General features: G+C 44.3%; 1 protein-coding gene across 1 annotated transcript in view; it reads right to left on the bottom strand.

Annotated features, from left to right (window-relative positions):
- The window catches only part of GADL1 (glutamate decarboxylase like 1), a 654,887-nt gene that overhangs the window by 435,731 nt on the left and 204,218 nt on the right, over positions 1 to 14,938 (bottom strand). Inside the window, exon 6 of the mRNA XM_078663939.1 lies at positions 3,358 to 3,473. Coding sequence (XP_078520065.1) covers positions 3,358 to 3,473 — 116 coding nt within the window. The remainder of the gene's footprint in view (positions 1 to 3,357; positions 3,474 to 14,938) is intronic.

Below are 14,938 nucleotides of genomic sequence, written 5' to 3'. Positions count from 1 at the left end.
ACAGATATTATAGTACGCCCATGCAGCTTCTCCGGAGGGTTCTGCGTGATGATGCTAGATGCTGGAGATGTGGTTCATGCTAGGTCCCCTTCCTCCAATAGCTTGGTACTGCCCCAAGATAATACAATACTGGCTAGAAATTTTTGCTTCAATTAGAGAAATACTAGAGTCGTGGTTGGAGCCGTCACCACTCCTGGGTGTCCTGGGGTACACGAAAGACATAGCACTTGATATTAGCTTCTTGAGATGTTGATACTGATAGCGAAGAGATTTGTGGTCATGATGTGGGGAGGGCAGTGGTCCCGAAGGTCCAATCTTGGATGACAGATGTTATACACTGCCAGGAACAACTCAATACATTAGGGGAGTTGATGCTGATGGCCTCCAAACCGCTGGATATTTGGGGGCCATTTCAGGGTTGGATTCGCACACAAGAACCATTAGATGTGAGCCTTAGGGGTGCACTAAGTTCTACTGCATGTTCTTCCTATTGACGGGGTCAGCCCGATGAGCCCAGTAGCTACGACAGCGGGACTTTCTAGGTAATAACAAACTTTGTTGAATATTCTACTGCTCCTCCCTAATGTCTACATTGAGATAAATTATGTAGTTGTCACTGTACTTTGCTTGTTAATCCATGTGCTTTCAGATGCTGTACTGGCTTACCCCTTATGTTGGGGCTGTTGCTTGTTTTCTCCCCCTTTATTTTCTCTCTTTCCTTCCCTTTCCTTTCATTTTTATTTCCCTTCAGTATTTTTGGATGTAAAAGATTATAAATTGTGCGTTACGATTGCAATATGTATGTACTCATTTGCCCTTTTTGATTTACATGCATGACTAATTAAATGTTCAATAAAAAAAAAAAAATTAAGCCACTGATATGCTCGTTATTACATTAAATCCCCAACACTCCAGATTAGTCAAAAGTTCGAAGTTTTGTGCACAATGCCATACACAGACACACTTGAGGGTGAAGAATGCAGAGAATTCTCCCGTTGCTCATCGATACATATGTGGGTGGTGATTGTAACTTATGACTGTGAATGAGGATATTGATTTCTTATACTCATCGTAAGAATTGTGATTTGGATATTGCTATTAGTAAAAGTCCTGAGGAAGTCGATGGGAAATCTGACCAGTGCCGAAACACGTTTTGACTAGATTTGTGATGAATGGAAAATGGTGCCAAGAACATCATATAAAAAATCCTGCAAATAAAGCAGAAGATTTGCTCAGGGATTATATAGTAGCAGTTCCTCCCTTCTTGAGCATCCATCTATTTGTAGAATTTGTTAATTAGTTTACTTTTTTTGTATAATCTTCAAGTACTTGGTTTGTGGGCACCGCATACTTGCCCAGCTATCAATTTGTCTATGTTAATATGCTCATTAGTTGTATTTCTTTATTTAAAAAATATGTGAAACAGAAATGCTATCCAGATAATGCATTAAACTTTTCATAGGCACTTAGCAGTACATAGGAATTTTGCAATGCAATATGAAATAATATTTGGAATATCAAGTGGTCAGTATGCAAAGCTCACAAAGCTTTTTTTTATTTTGTATGTTGTTTGCAAAGGTGAAGGGCAGTGCTCGGAGATGTATGTGGGAGCTGGTTCTTTTAGCCATAAGTTTACCCATTTTTGTTTCCTTTGTTCATGTTTAATGTAGGTATGCTAGTCACGCTAAATAACGCACATTTCCCAGAGTATATGCTATGAATAACAGCTGACGGTGCCATGCTCAGCACTTTATGGCCACATGCATCAATCTAGGATTTTGCATTTCCTAAATAGCGAAAATTAAGGAATCGCTATTTAGGAATTGCAAAATCCTATGCATCAAGAAATCCTAAAGTTTTTTAGGATTTCTTAAATTTCTGAATTTGTGATTCCTTAATTGCGAATCGCAATTAAGGAATGGCATTATATTGATTCCTATGGGCCTAGAGGCCCATAGGAATCAATGCCGTTTTGCATTTCTTATTTTAGGAAATCGCAATTTGTTGATGCATTGCAAGGGTGCAGAGGGGGGTCCAAAGGACCCCCCTCTGCACCCCTGAAATGTATTTTAAAGTGCATGTTTCACACACACATCTCCTAAGGACATGTGTGTCTGTAACATGACACTTTTCAAAATGCATTTTTGTGCTTTTTTAAACAATTTCGCAAATTAACACAAGGGACAACCTCGTGTTAATTTGCACTTCCAAATTCAAAATCGCATTTTTTTTAAAATTGATGCATTGCATTTAAGGAATCGCACAAATGTGATTCCTTAAATGCATTCGCATTTTTAGGAAATGCAAAAAAAAAAAAGAATTTTGAAAACATGTTTCATGCATCCCAAAAACGTATTTAGGAAGCGCAAACGGCCGAATTTACCGATTCGCACCGTTTGCACTTCCTAAATAGGTTGATGCATGTGGGGGTAACTACGTTATGGCCTTCATTATGAGTAGGGTTTGACATTTCCTGTATGTAATTCCACTCAATAAGGGCAGGAACTGAGTGTGACAAGCACCTGTAACTAACTGAAATGTGCTTCAATTTGATGTTTCACTATTACTTAAAAATGCATTGCCTGGTCAGGCATTGTCGATAGCTCTAAAGGTCTGATACTTACAGGATAGGGGAGTAACTGATTATTTAACGTTCTTAATGACTATCTGACAGTAATTTCACTGCTTGCTTGATGAGCTCTTTTATCTTCAGCACCACGGAAGAAGAAGGAATTTAGGGAAGAACTCCTACCATTTAATTGTGCCCACACACCTGTGGGTATACCTGGAGACAAGGGGCATGGCCTATGTCTTCAAAATTCAATGAAATGTTGACATTAAAGAGGGAAGAGATGTGTTTAAAACTAATAATATTTGAAGATGTGGATTCATTGGTCACTTTAATAATTGAGAGCAAAGAAAGACTAATAAAACCCTCCCAGAAAATCAACAGCCATCTTGAAATGGTATTGTTCTCATACAGCACAGAGGCAGCACTTTTGTAGTGAATCTCTAAATGAATAACTAAATTCATTATCTTTTTGTTTTTCTTCAGTAACTCTGATATGTGAAAAACAAAAACTGTAATCACATTACTTTCACCTTACCTTGCACTGTAATTTTTGTATACTCACAGCATTTTCAAAGAGGCTACAGTTTTGATGGGCATTCAACACCTACTTCCTCTTAATGAACATAAGTGACTGAACTCCTTTTCTAAGTCGAGAGGAGTCAAGGCTTCGACATACTTTTTATACACACCGCCAGACAAATCAAAGCTCAATCCTAAAGGCAACCCCACTGATGCACTCCAAGGATGTTAATTTCAGTTTGAGAAAGTTAGTTAGGTGCATTTACCTCTTCAGATGTAAACATCACAAGCCGTGGTCCCCCATAGAGTCCTCTTTCTTTTATTTCAGGGAAGTACTTATACCTGGCCAAATTCAAAGCATACATGTTGGAAATTGACCCACCTGAAAAAGTAAAACATTTAATTATTTTTTATTTCATAGAATTGCAAATGTTTTCCCTGTTGGAGATATTAATAGCAGTGCAATAACAAGGAAGTTGTGGTTTGCCACCCAATTCTGCCCATGACCTTTGAATTTAACTCGTTGCGTGCTCATGGCGGCTCCAAGCCATCATGACTCACGGGCGGCGTGTGCTCATGATGACGTGGAGCCGCCATGCTGCTGCCGCTCCGCCCACACGGCATTAATTCCCCACCTGTGCGGGCGAATGTGAATGTGAATCATGACGGCGTGGAGCCGTCATAAGTACGGGAGTGCCACGCTCACCCCCTAGTCTCTCTCGCACTGCGGCGGAATTCGTGGCACAGGGAAGGGGTTAATAGCAATTCACATAACCAGAGCCAACCTGATGAGCAGTGATGAATAAGGCTGCATGCTTCCCACTGCACTCTGTTTTTGGCCAACATCCAAATGGTGACCCTGGTGTGAGGCTAATGAATATCTAAATCTCATCGTCTTTCTGGGAAATGGCTGCTATGTCCTCAGGGCCGGACTGGGAACCGAAATCGGCCCTGGCAAAGTGCTCAGCCGGCCACCCCTCTCCCCTGGGGGTGCGAGCGCACTCTTTGCCAGGGCCGATTTTCGGCCGATTTTGTTACAGGGCCGTTTTTAAACGGCCCTGTAACAAAAATGGCCCCCACCCATGCGGCCGACCGGGGGATTGCCCGGTGCCCACAACGGCCAGGCCGGGGCGGTATGTCCTACCATTGTGTAATTTATATGGATGGGCCTGAATATCTCTCTTAACTTGTATAAGAACTGAACTTTCTTCTGGCTCCTGGTAAATGTTGAGAATCTCTACCAGCACAATCCAACTTACAGTCATTACAAGTGTCCTCCTTGTTCTTCTTCAACGTGTAATAGCTATCTAATTTACTGCTAATCTCACGATGCAACCGAATTGTCATTTTCTGGTGCCTAAATATTGAGGTAGACTGTCCTAATCACTCCAGCAAAAAATCAACTCTTTTTCCTTGACTTGCTCCTCTTTATGCAGCAAGTGGCTGAATATACCCAGAAGGTCATACTCTGGAAGTAGTTTCACAATGGAAGACTACATTGTTTTTATCCCCACTCCCATTGGGACGGTAAGATCATCTGGAGATTACAATATGAACTACTTATCAGCATCCTATGTCCACAACCAAAACAAAATACTGAGTTAAGCAAAATTGGAAATATGTGAAAGCTGACAATAATATTGCATTTATTGGGGTGCATACTAGTCCTGGGTGAAATTTGCATTACGCAAGCATAATTTCAATAATTTCATGCTATGTTTGTTACACGAAATTACACCATTATGCCACTTTGTGTAATTATGCACCATTCGCAGTAAAAATTCACAGCTAGCACACCATTCGCCGTAATGCACAGGAACAACAGAATGCATGAGGCTGCTGATCATGGTGCTTTTGCTTATATGAGTCCTTGCAACAACAATTGATGCTGTGGGCAGTCCCTGCTAAAATATAGTGCAAAATGATGGATTTGCATTTTTTCATAATTATGCATGATTTCTTATAAATTTGTCGACATTTTGATTAATTACCTCAATTTTGTACACTCATGGTGACTACATTGGAATTGCTAACTCAATAATTCTGGTGATCTCATGGCGACTTTTTGCAGTTGTCTAACAGAAGTACTCCTGTTAAGATTCCTAGAGTCAAAGTGTTCCTCCTTGACGCTGAAGTCTCTATTGTTGCCACCATGGGGATCTAACCCCAAAATCTTCCTCTCTTTTTTCACTTCTAGGAATTCCCTTTCAAGGGACAACCATTTGCAGTTGTCTAACAGAAGTACTACCCTTCTAAGATTCCTAGACCTATTAACACGAAAGAGCAACTAGCAGTTGTTGTTACAGGTATTCCTGTTGTCTTTGGAATCACATAGGCAAGAAATTACTGTAAGGTCACTGACTTGCCAAGTACTTCCTATATGGGCTTTTTAGTGGCCATTGTTATCAACTTTGCACTTTCGTAAAAGAAATATATTATAACTTAAGACTTCTCTGGTAACCATTGAGACAGCTCTCTCAAAATTTGACTCCTCACTGATGGAAGCCATTAATGTTCTGGCTCCTCAGAAGGTAGTCAAACAACCTACCATAGCTAAAAGGGAAGCATGGTACACTGAGGCCCTTAAAATAGAAAAACAGGGGTGCAGGAAATTGGAGAAACTATGGAGACGATCACATAAGGAGGAAGACAAAGATCGTTATTTAACATCTATGACCTCCTACTATAAAAATATCAAAAGAGCAAGGAAAGTCAGTCTTACCTCCCAAATAACAGAGGCAGGTAACTCCACTCGAGAGTTATTTAAAATCATACAGACCTTTACCAACCCTGTAATATGTGAGAGCCCGGATGTTTTTACTCAAGATCTCTGTAACAACATCTCCGAGTTTTTCGAGGAAAAAATTGAGGGGATATATAAGAAAATTACGAAAATTACAGGTCCTCTAAAGACTATGGCTCCTGAGACCCTCCCCTCAACGATGACCCCTGACAAAACGCTCCATGCAATCCCAGAAGTTACTTTAAAAGATCTGACCACCCTTATTGGTAACATGAAAACTGGCTCCCCCGCTGATCTGATCCCTGCAAAAATGATTTCCCCCTTGGTGGAATCATTAGGCCCTACCATTCAGGAGCTCATGAATCTTTCCTTTGCCGAGGGACAACTACCACAACCTTGGAAAGAGGCGGTTGTGAGCCCTATACGGAAAAACACCACCCTTCCCTGGTCAGAGCTCTCCAACCTTCGCCCTATTTCCCTCCTCCCCTTTATTAGCAAGCTGGCTGAGAAACACGCTAATACCATCCTCTCCAACTTTATCGAGGCGACAGGGGGCCTGGACCAATCACAATCTGGGTTCAGGCCCAACCACAGCACTGAATCTGCCCTCCTATCTGTGACTGATAAGATCAAAATGTCACAGGATAGAGGAGGGTCCATGATATTAGTGCTGTTGGACCTGTCTGCGGCCTTTGATACCGTGTCTCATAACATCCTTCTCAGCCGCTTGCAGGGAGTGGGGATTGGAGGCTCAGCTCTATCTTGGTTGGAGAGTTTCCTCTCCGGGAGATCGCAATCTGTCAGCTTGGGCCCCTATCGTTCCACCTCGAAGGCGCTCACAAAGGGGGTGCCACAAGGCTCATGTCTCAGCCCTACATTGTTCAATGTATATGTGGCCCCCCTTGCTGAGATTGTGCGGAAGCTCCCTTGGTCCTACAGTCAAGGAAAACTTTGCTGAGGGTATGAGGGCAGTGTCACATTGGATGGCCGCAAACTGCCTCCAATGTAACGTTGCAAAAACTGAGGTTATGCTCTTCGGCAGGGCGAGCCTTCTATGGTCTCCTGAATGGTGGCCGCTGGACTTGGGCCCAGTTCCCACATCAAAGCCCCATGTAAAAAATCTAGGGGTTAAGATTGACCAAAAACTGACCCTCAAGGAGCATGTCAATCACACTGCAGGACTATGCTTTTATACCATTGGCCTTCTAAGACGAGTATTTCCATACCTTCCTGATACTTATAGGAAGACACTCGTGCAGACTTTGGTAACTAGCCGCCTAGACTACTGCAACGGCCTGCTGACGCTAGCTAATGCTGATGCAGTAGGTCGTTTGCAGGTGGTCCAGAATACGGCGGCTAGGCTGGTTATGGGTGTGCCGGCTAGGACTTCCTCTAAGCCTTTGTTGATGGAGCTACACTGGCTCCCGATACGGCAGCGCATCAGCTTCAAAATATGCTGCACGGTCCACAAATGCTTATATGGGAATAGCCCCAAATATCTCTCCCAATCTCTTGAACTGTACCAACCCAACCGCTCACTTCGCTCAAGCAACCAAGCACTTCTGAAACCCCCTGCAACAAAAAGAGCTAGGCAGGGAGACCGAGCATTTTCATCAGTTGGTCCTGCCCTATGGAATAAACTTCCCACAGAAATGAGGATGAACATCAATTATCTGGCCTTCAGAAAGGCGCTGAAAACACTCCTCTTTCAGGAAGCATTTCAGACCCTCTAATGCACTTTGTAGACTACGACAGTTTTTCTGGCTGGCAAAGCGCGGAGATACCCTTATGGGATTGATTCCAGCGCGATACAAGAAATTAAAATAAAATAATAAAATAAACCATCTAGTTAGTCTCAGAGAATGTTTGAAAAGTGTGAATATTATTAATAATTCTTTTTACTGTATTTAAAGTGTATGCGCTTTTATGGTTTGCTTTTATGAACCGAATAGAGTGAATGATTGAGGTTCAGGAGTTACCAAAGTCAAACTGTCAATCAAGACTTAGGGGCTGAGTAGGATGTTGGTGGAACCGCCACCGACAGGACGTCGGTGGTGGTCCCACCGACATCTAGCAGAGCAGTCCGACCGCCGCATTATGATGCAGTCGTTTGGACTGCATCAGGCGGCGGGACTGACTTATGCTTCTTTGGCCATCGGTAGGATCGTATTCCCTACAATAGAGGCTGCGCCCGCTCGGGCACCTTGGTAGGGATTACGATGTCCCTTTCCGGCAGCCTTTCCATAGCGGTCCACTTGCCATAGAACGGCTGTCGGAAAGGGACATGGGGGCCCCTAGCAGGGCCCCCGTCCCCCCTGGGCCTCCGCTATAGGGCTCGGGGGCACACATGGAGCCCCCCCAAACACCCATACACCCAGTGCCAGGCACCACATGATGCCTGACACATGGTGCAGAAATGTTTGTAAACATGCCTTTTGCCATTGGGGCGTGTGCTGCGGCCCTTTTTCAGGCTGCAGCACAAGCCTCGATGGGAAAAGGCATTTTTCCGGCTGCCCACACAGCGGTCGGATCAAAATTCGGCAGGCGGGACCACAGACTACCTGTCGGCTGGTCCTTATCCCGCAACGATGGCAGTTGGACGGTTGTGCAATCGCCATCGTAATAAGGCCATTGATCTTGAAGTTTGGTATTTGGGTAGAATATTAACTTCAAATAGTACACGTACTGCTAGCAATATAAGTAAATCCAAGCAAGGATGGTATATCTTTATTTTTGAAAAGGAATAGAATTGAGTGAGGGGACTTCTAGCCAAGCATGGACTGTTGATTCTCCAGCAGAAAAACACAAAAGATGTGAGGGATGGACAGGCAACTCAATTCTATTGTGTAGGAGTGCACCAACCCTTTGGCAATGTCATAGGCCACAGATTTTGAATGGACTTTTTTTTATCTGCAGCTTCTTGGGATCCTGCATGGGAAAACTACAACCCTCAAGATGAGATCTCTTAAATGTGTTAATAACAAATAGCTGGGCAGAGGTTTATTTCAGGGGAGGAAAATGTGAGTGCCGAGAAATAGCCACAGAAAGAAGAGATGTATGGTGCAAAAGGAATTTGTTGACAATGTGCCGATGTCAGCTGAAGGAGAACCTTTGGAGCTCACCAGATTAGCTGACAAGTTTTGAAGTACCTTAATCCATTGAAGAATAAAGAATTGTCATGTGTGGTAGCCACAGCTTCTGAGACGTGGCTGAAGAGGCATTTTCGTATATATGAAAAGTACAGGTGAAAACTAAGGGCCCCATTAGGATGACGGGCAGACATTGTCCGCCCGCCACCCTATCGTAGAACGGGACCGCCCGCCATAAGGGCGGGGGTCCCGTGGGGCGAATTAGGATGTGCCCGCCACAGTGGCGGGCACATCCTGTAGTTTTAGCATTGTGGCGGGCGGTGCACTCTGCACCGCCCGCCACAATGTTAAAAATGCTTTTTTGCATTTGCATCTGCAAAGCGGCAGGCACCGTGCGGTGCCTGCGGCTTTGCATATGCAAATGTGGGGGGTACCATAGGTACCCCCCATGTGCCCCCCGATAGTGGTGGCAACCTGGGGGCCCTGCAGGGGGCCCCCGCAGCAATCTCCGCCTGCCTTTCCGTGGCGGCATTGCCGCAGCAGAAAGGCCTCTACTTTTTGCCATTGTAATATGGCTGGCGGTGTCCATTGGACACCGCCACCATATTAATCTATTACCGCCGCGGTCACAAGGCGACCGCGGCAGTAAAGCGGCGGACAGTCTTTCCGTCCGCCGCTGTCCCCTCCGCCATCCTAATCTGGAGATGGGGAAAAGGAGAGTGCTTGTCGGGCGGATTGCCTCCGTCAGGGTGGCCTAGCGGAGGCAATCCGCCCGACATCCTAATGGGGCCCTATGGCTTAAAACTGCAATGTCACGGTAAGGTTAGAGTAAACAAAATTCTCAAATTGTGGAGCATATTAACTGGGATGTGGAAGGTCCCACCTTCTAGGGCCTCTGACTTTTTTTCACATTAACTGTTTCTGTTTTGAGGTGCTGTACTAAATGTATTTTTTTTAGGGATTTTGTTTTTCTAATGTGGGTTCGTGTCATGTTAGATCTAGATGAGGTATGTGTAAAATTGTGAAAAATCCCAGGGTTACGTTATTTGAAAATACCTTTTTGTTAATCTTATGTGGATGAAACATTGTTTTTTATAATTGCCTTTCTTTCTTTTCATGAAATAAAATACATTTAACAAAAAACCTGTGTGCCAAAGCCTCTAAGGCTTTTAAGACAACACCAATCCAGCAAAAATTTACTGAAGCAGCCAACTGCAAAAGCAAACGAAAGTAAAGCCACGTCACCAAAGAAGACAAACACAGTTGAGAGAAAACAATGCTTTATATATCATATCTTTGCTGCACTATTTTCCCACATTTTGCTGGATTTTGATAAATGTAATGGATGTGATCTAACAATCTTTGCACTTCTGGTGAGTACCATTAGCTGGTGTGCAGGTCTCAGACTGGGACAGTACACCCTTCTGCAGTTAATGCACTGCCCCCAGGGCAGCACTAATTTTGCACCTGCCCTGGGGGCAGCACATTAGTGAAAGGTGGAGTGATTGTTTGAAACCCCTGGACTGCCTTTCAACCCATAGGTGACAGTGCGGTCCATTTTCAAAGGCGGGCAGGGTTTTCCCTGCAGCTGGATGCAGTCACTCACTGCACCTGCTTACAAGGGGATGCCTGTGGGGTCCATGGGACCTCTTCTTCCCCCTTTCAGTGTTCTTTCTCAGGGGGTGCGCTGCCTGTGCACAAACATTGTGTCTCTGACAACTCCTTTGCCTCTGCGCTCGTGTCTATTATAAAGCTCTGGAGCAGAGGCCATGGAAATAAGAGAATACCCCCTTAGAATCACGCCAATGCTATATTTGAATGTATGACATTACAATGCATACATTTACAACGCATGCACTTACAACACAGTTTTTACATCGCAACATCCACTACAACGCATTCCATTACATTGCATGACACTAAATCGCATTTTAAAAAACTATCTTTACCATGCATTCCATTACATTGCATACTACCTTTACAACGCATACCAGTACAACGCATACCATTATATTGCATTAAAGGTAAGTATTGGATAGTATAGGGGTAACAATTACTATTCTAACTCCAGGGAGTGCATTAGTAGGGTAAGTGTTGGATAGTGTAGGGGTAAAAATTACAATTCTAACTCCAGGGAGTGCAACAGTAGGGTAAGTGTTGGATAGTGTAGGGGTTAAAAATTACTATTCTAACTCCAATGCTATGCGTTGTAATGGTATGCATTGTAATGCCTGCGATGTAGTGACATGCGATGCAGTGTCATGCCTTGTAATGGTATGCGTTGTAATGCCTGAGTTGCAGTGCCATGCGTTGTAAAGGATGTTGCGATGTAATGCATGCGTTGTAAGTGTAGTGCGATGTAATGGTTGTGTTGCAAAGGATGTTTCCCTACATTTGAACTGGCATGATCTGTAGTGAAAAAGGGGCTGCACAAGCATCTGTGGCCTTTTCTGTAATAACAGAGTTCCCTGGGAGGCAGAATGATGGCACACAGGCGCGTTGCCACCCTGGTGCCGCTCAGTATAATACAGCTGCCGGCGTCTCTATTTCACTTTAAAAAAATGTGGGCCTAGTTTTGATGATAGCGTCATAATTATGGACTCCTCTCTTTGCTTATTAACTAACACCACAGTGACTACAGAAAGGAGTCATCAAACTACAGACTTTGAAATCCTCATAGCGGAAGTGATAAACTTAAAAATAAATTTTACACAAAATCAAAAATCAACTGAATCTTGGTAAAACAGGTCCTCTCAAGATGGTGCACATCAGGACCACACAATGAGTGTGTGCACTGGTGCAAAATGGAGCTCTGAACGTACTTGCTCTATCCACAGTGCAAATATTTACTTGGAAACCCTCCGAGTTAGTGCTTGAGATCAGAGCCAGACAGGCCTTTTATTCCACTGGGCATTTCCCTGGTGGGCTGGAGCTTTTTGAGACCATTTTTGATGGCCCAGAGTCACTCCTGGTGCCTCTGTCACTCTCCCTAGGTCCTGTGGGTAATAAGCACGAGGCACTGGGAGGGAGAGGGAGAGGGAGAGAGAGAGAGAGAGAGAGAGAGAGAGAGAGAGAGAGAGAGAAGAGTGAATAGAGAGAGAGAGAGAAGAGAGAATAGAGAGAGAGAGAGAAGAGAGAATAGAGAGAGAGAGAGAGGAGAGAGAGAGAGAGAGAGAGAGAGAGAAGAGAGAGAGAGAGAGAGAGAGAGAGAGAGAGATGAGAGAGAGAGAGAGAGAAGAGAGAGAGAGAGGAAGAGAGAGAGAGAGAGAGAGAGAGAGAGAGAGAGAGAGATGGATGCAAAAAGAGATAGTGTGAGGAAATGAAGGGAGAGGGGCTAGTTTTTTGAGCATCTTTGTCCTGGGATGCTATTGGTTCCCCAGTCAGGCCATGCTTGAGATTCAATGGGCTCGGCTTGAAAACACAGAACTGCCACTATTACTATGTGCATCTGAACTCTGCTGCCTGTGGCGTATACATGAACTCATATTATTAAAGAGAAAGCGCATGGGCATATATACAGCACAACTTTGTTCAAAACAGGTGCACTGTTCTGTCCTTTGCACCTGTTTTTCATGCTATGTCTCCAAATACATTTTTCTAGTATGTGCTCCCTTTAAGGTGTTTATGCTGTCACTTAAAAACTACCATATATGAAACCTTTAATAAATAGAGGCGTCATGAATGTCGCTGGCACACGCTGCTCAACTGCTATCACCAAGACAAACAGTTTGCTCAAGTACCTCCCTCTGATATGAACTATGTCAGCTTCTGTGTTATGAAAGGTGTTCTGCACGTGTTTGCACCGTGTCTTGACACGCCTTGCCCTACCTGGCTCAACCCTGATACCGAATGCTGGGATGGTAAAGCTGCCTATTGCACTATATTGCAGCATTTATATAGAGCTTACCCTCCCCATGTGTGTTCCTGAAGAGCTTGCCTGTCTGCTCAGCATACCTTGCCATGTAGGGTTTGTGGTTGGAAGTGTATTGTCATAGTTTTTGATCCGATGTCAGAAGAGTTTACATGTCATGGGTGAACTCTACCGAGGTGAGGTTATCGTATTATGGAACGCTGTGCTTAGAAATGTGGTGGAGTAAAAGATGCAAAACATCGATGTGCAGTTTATGGTTTTCAGTAAGCTGGCAGCTCTGAGTAGCTCTGCAGGCCACTCTCTTTTTTTGAATTATTTTTATTGCAAACAACGTAATAGCAACACATCAGTTATATATCATTATACATATAATTCGACCATTCATTTTTCTTTTCCCTACTGTTATCGAAGCAAGTATCTCACCATGGTGCAGAATCCTCCCTGTAAGCCTAAGGTTCTTTTCACAACACTGGATAGGTCTGTCATTGTCCCCAAATCTTTTCCCATGTCTTCTGACAACCTCTGTTATGGTAAATAGTTTGTTCTGCCAACCAGCACCAGTCTAGGTCCATCTGTCAATCCACAACCTTTGGTAGAGCTTGGGCACCCCAACACCTACCCAGGTTTCGTTTGGCAACCACTGAGGCCAGCGCCAGCCAAATCCCAGTGTGTCTCGGCCATACCACCTTCCCAGGGATCAGTAACAGGAACCAGTACGGCTGCAGGGAGGCCTCTACCCCTGCTACCTGCATCATGGTTCTTCCTATTTTACCCCAGTCTATCTATGTCTGTGGGCATTCCCTTTGTCCCATTTCAGGTGATAGAACATTGCGTCCTGGCCACAGCCTCAATGGCATCGTGATGACTCTGCCCTACCCAAGTGGTGCAGGAGCCCCCTGGAGGAATATGTGTGGTGGAAAACCTTTATCCGGATTAATCAGAAACTGGAGCTAATTGCTACCTCCCTCTGTCCCTGAAGGGCTTCTCTCCAGACTTTATCATGACGCTAAACTTCAAGGGTGGTTGGCACTTGTGTCGGCCTACTCAGACTCCTGAGGAAACTCTCCCCCATCCTTTCATACTCCACTATGAGAACAGTGGTATCCGCCATGATCCTAGCCCGCCTGGACTATGCCAATTCACTTTATATTGGACTGCTGGACTCCTTCGTGAGCAGATTACAAATTGTAATGAATGATGCCGCCAGACTCATCTTCAAACTCCCGAGGCACACGCGAGCATCACCCCTCCTTCAACTCCTTCACTGGCTACCGCTCAAGCAAAGAGCTAAATTTAAAGGCCTCTGCATAGCTCACAAAGCTATCTACGGTCAAGCCCCTGTGTATATTAAACAACGCCTTCAGAAATATACACCCACTCGCTCTCTCAGATCCTCCATGGACTGCCTCTTAAAAAACCCTCGTTTTAACTATGTTACCAAAGGAGGACGAGCCTTTTCTAGCTCGATACCCACTCTCTGGAACAAACTGCCGAGACACCTCCGTGCGGAAAGCCGCCTCCTACCCTTCAGGAAACAATTAAAAACCATCCTGTTCACAGAGGCTTGGACACAATCGCCCTGCTAATTTTCTGGAATCCCCGCCTTTCTCTTACAGCGCTTAGAGACCTTCCGGTATTAAGCGCTTAACAAATATAAATTAACATAACATAACAGTCCGGCATCTCCCACCCATGCAGCTCTCAGGTCTGGTGTGTTATTCACTAGTTTTTTGTATACTAACGATAACGTCTTCTCCTCCAAGGGTTCTATCAGGAGTCTATCCTCCAAGGGAGAGACCTCGGCCAGTTTTTCACCTTCACGTATATATGACACCGAATGGTATGGCCCAACTGTAGGTATCGTAACCACCCCCCAGTCGTAGTCATACTCTTGTTGGAGGGTATCTAACTTCACGAATGCCTGGTTCCTCCAAACATCAGCAAGTTTTTCCAGTCCCATCAATTACCATTTCCTGCAGCCCTGTAGTTTGCCTACTTTCTCTAGTTGGTTGTTCCCCCATTGAGGGTTCATTGCCGTCAGTTTATCCCCCCAACCTAAGTATTTCAATGCCTCTCACCAGGGTTTAATCACCATCTGTGTGTGTGTCGGCAACTCCTTATGTGATTTTTTTTATATAGCAGTT

The sequence above is a fragment of the Lissotriton helveticus genome, chromosome 10 (genome assembly GCF_964261635.1).
Source record: "Lissotriton helveticus chromosome 10, aLisHel1.1, whole genome shotgun sequence".
Classification (NCBI taxonomy): Eukaryota; Metazoa; Chordata; class Amphibia; order Caudata; family Salamandridae; genus Lissotriton; species Lissotriton helveticus.
This window is presented reverse-complemented; position numbering and strand designations above follow the sequence as displayed.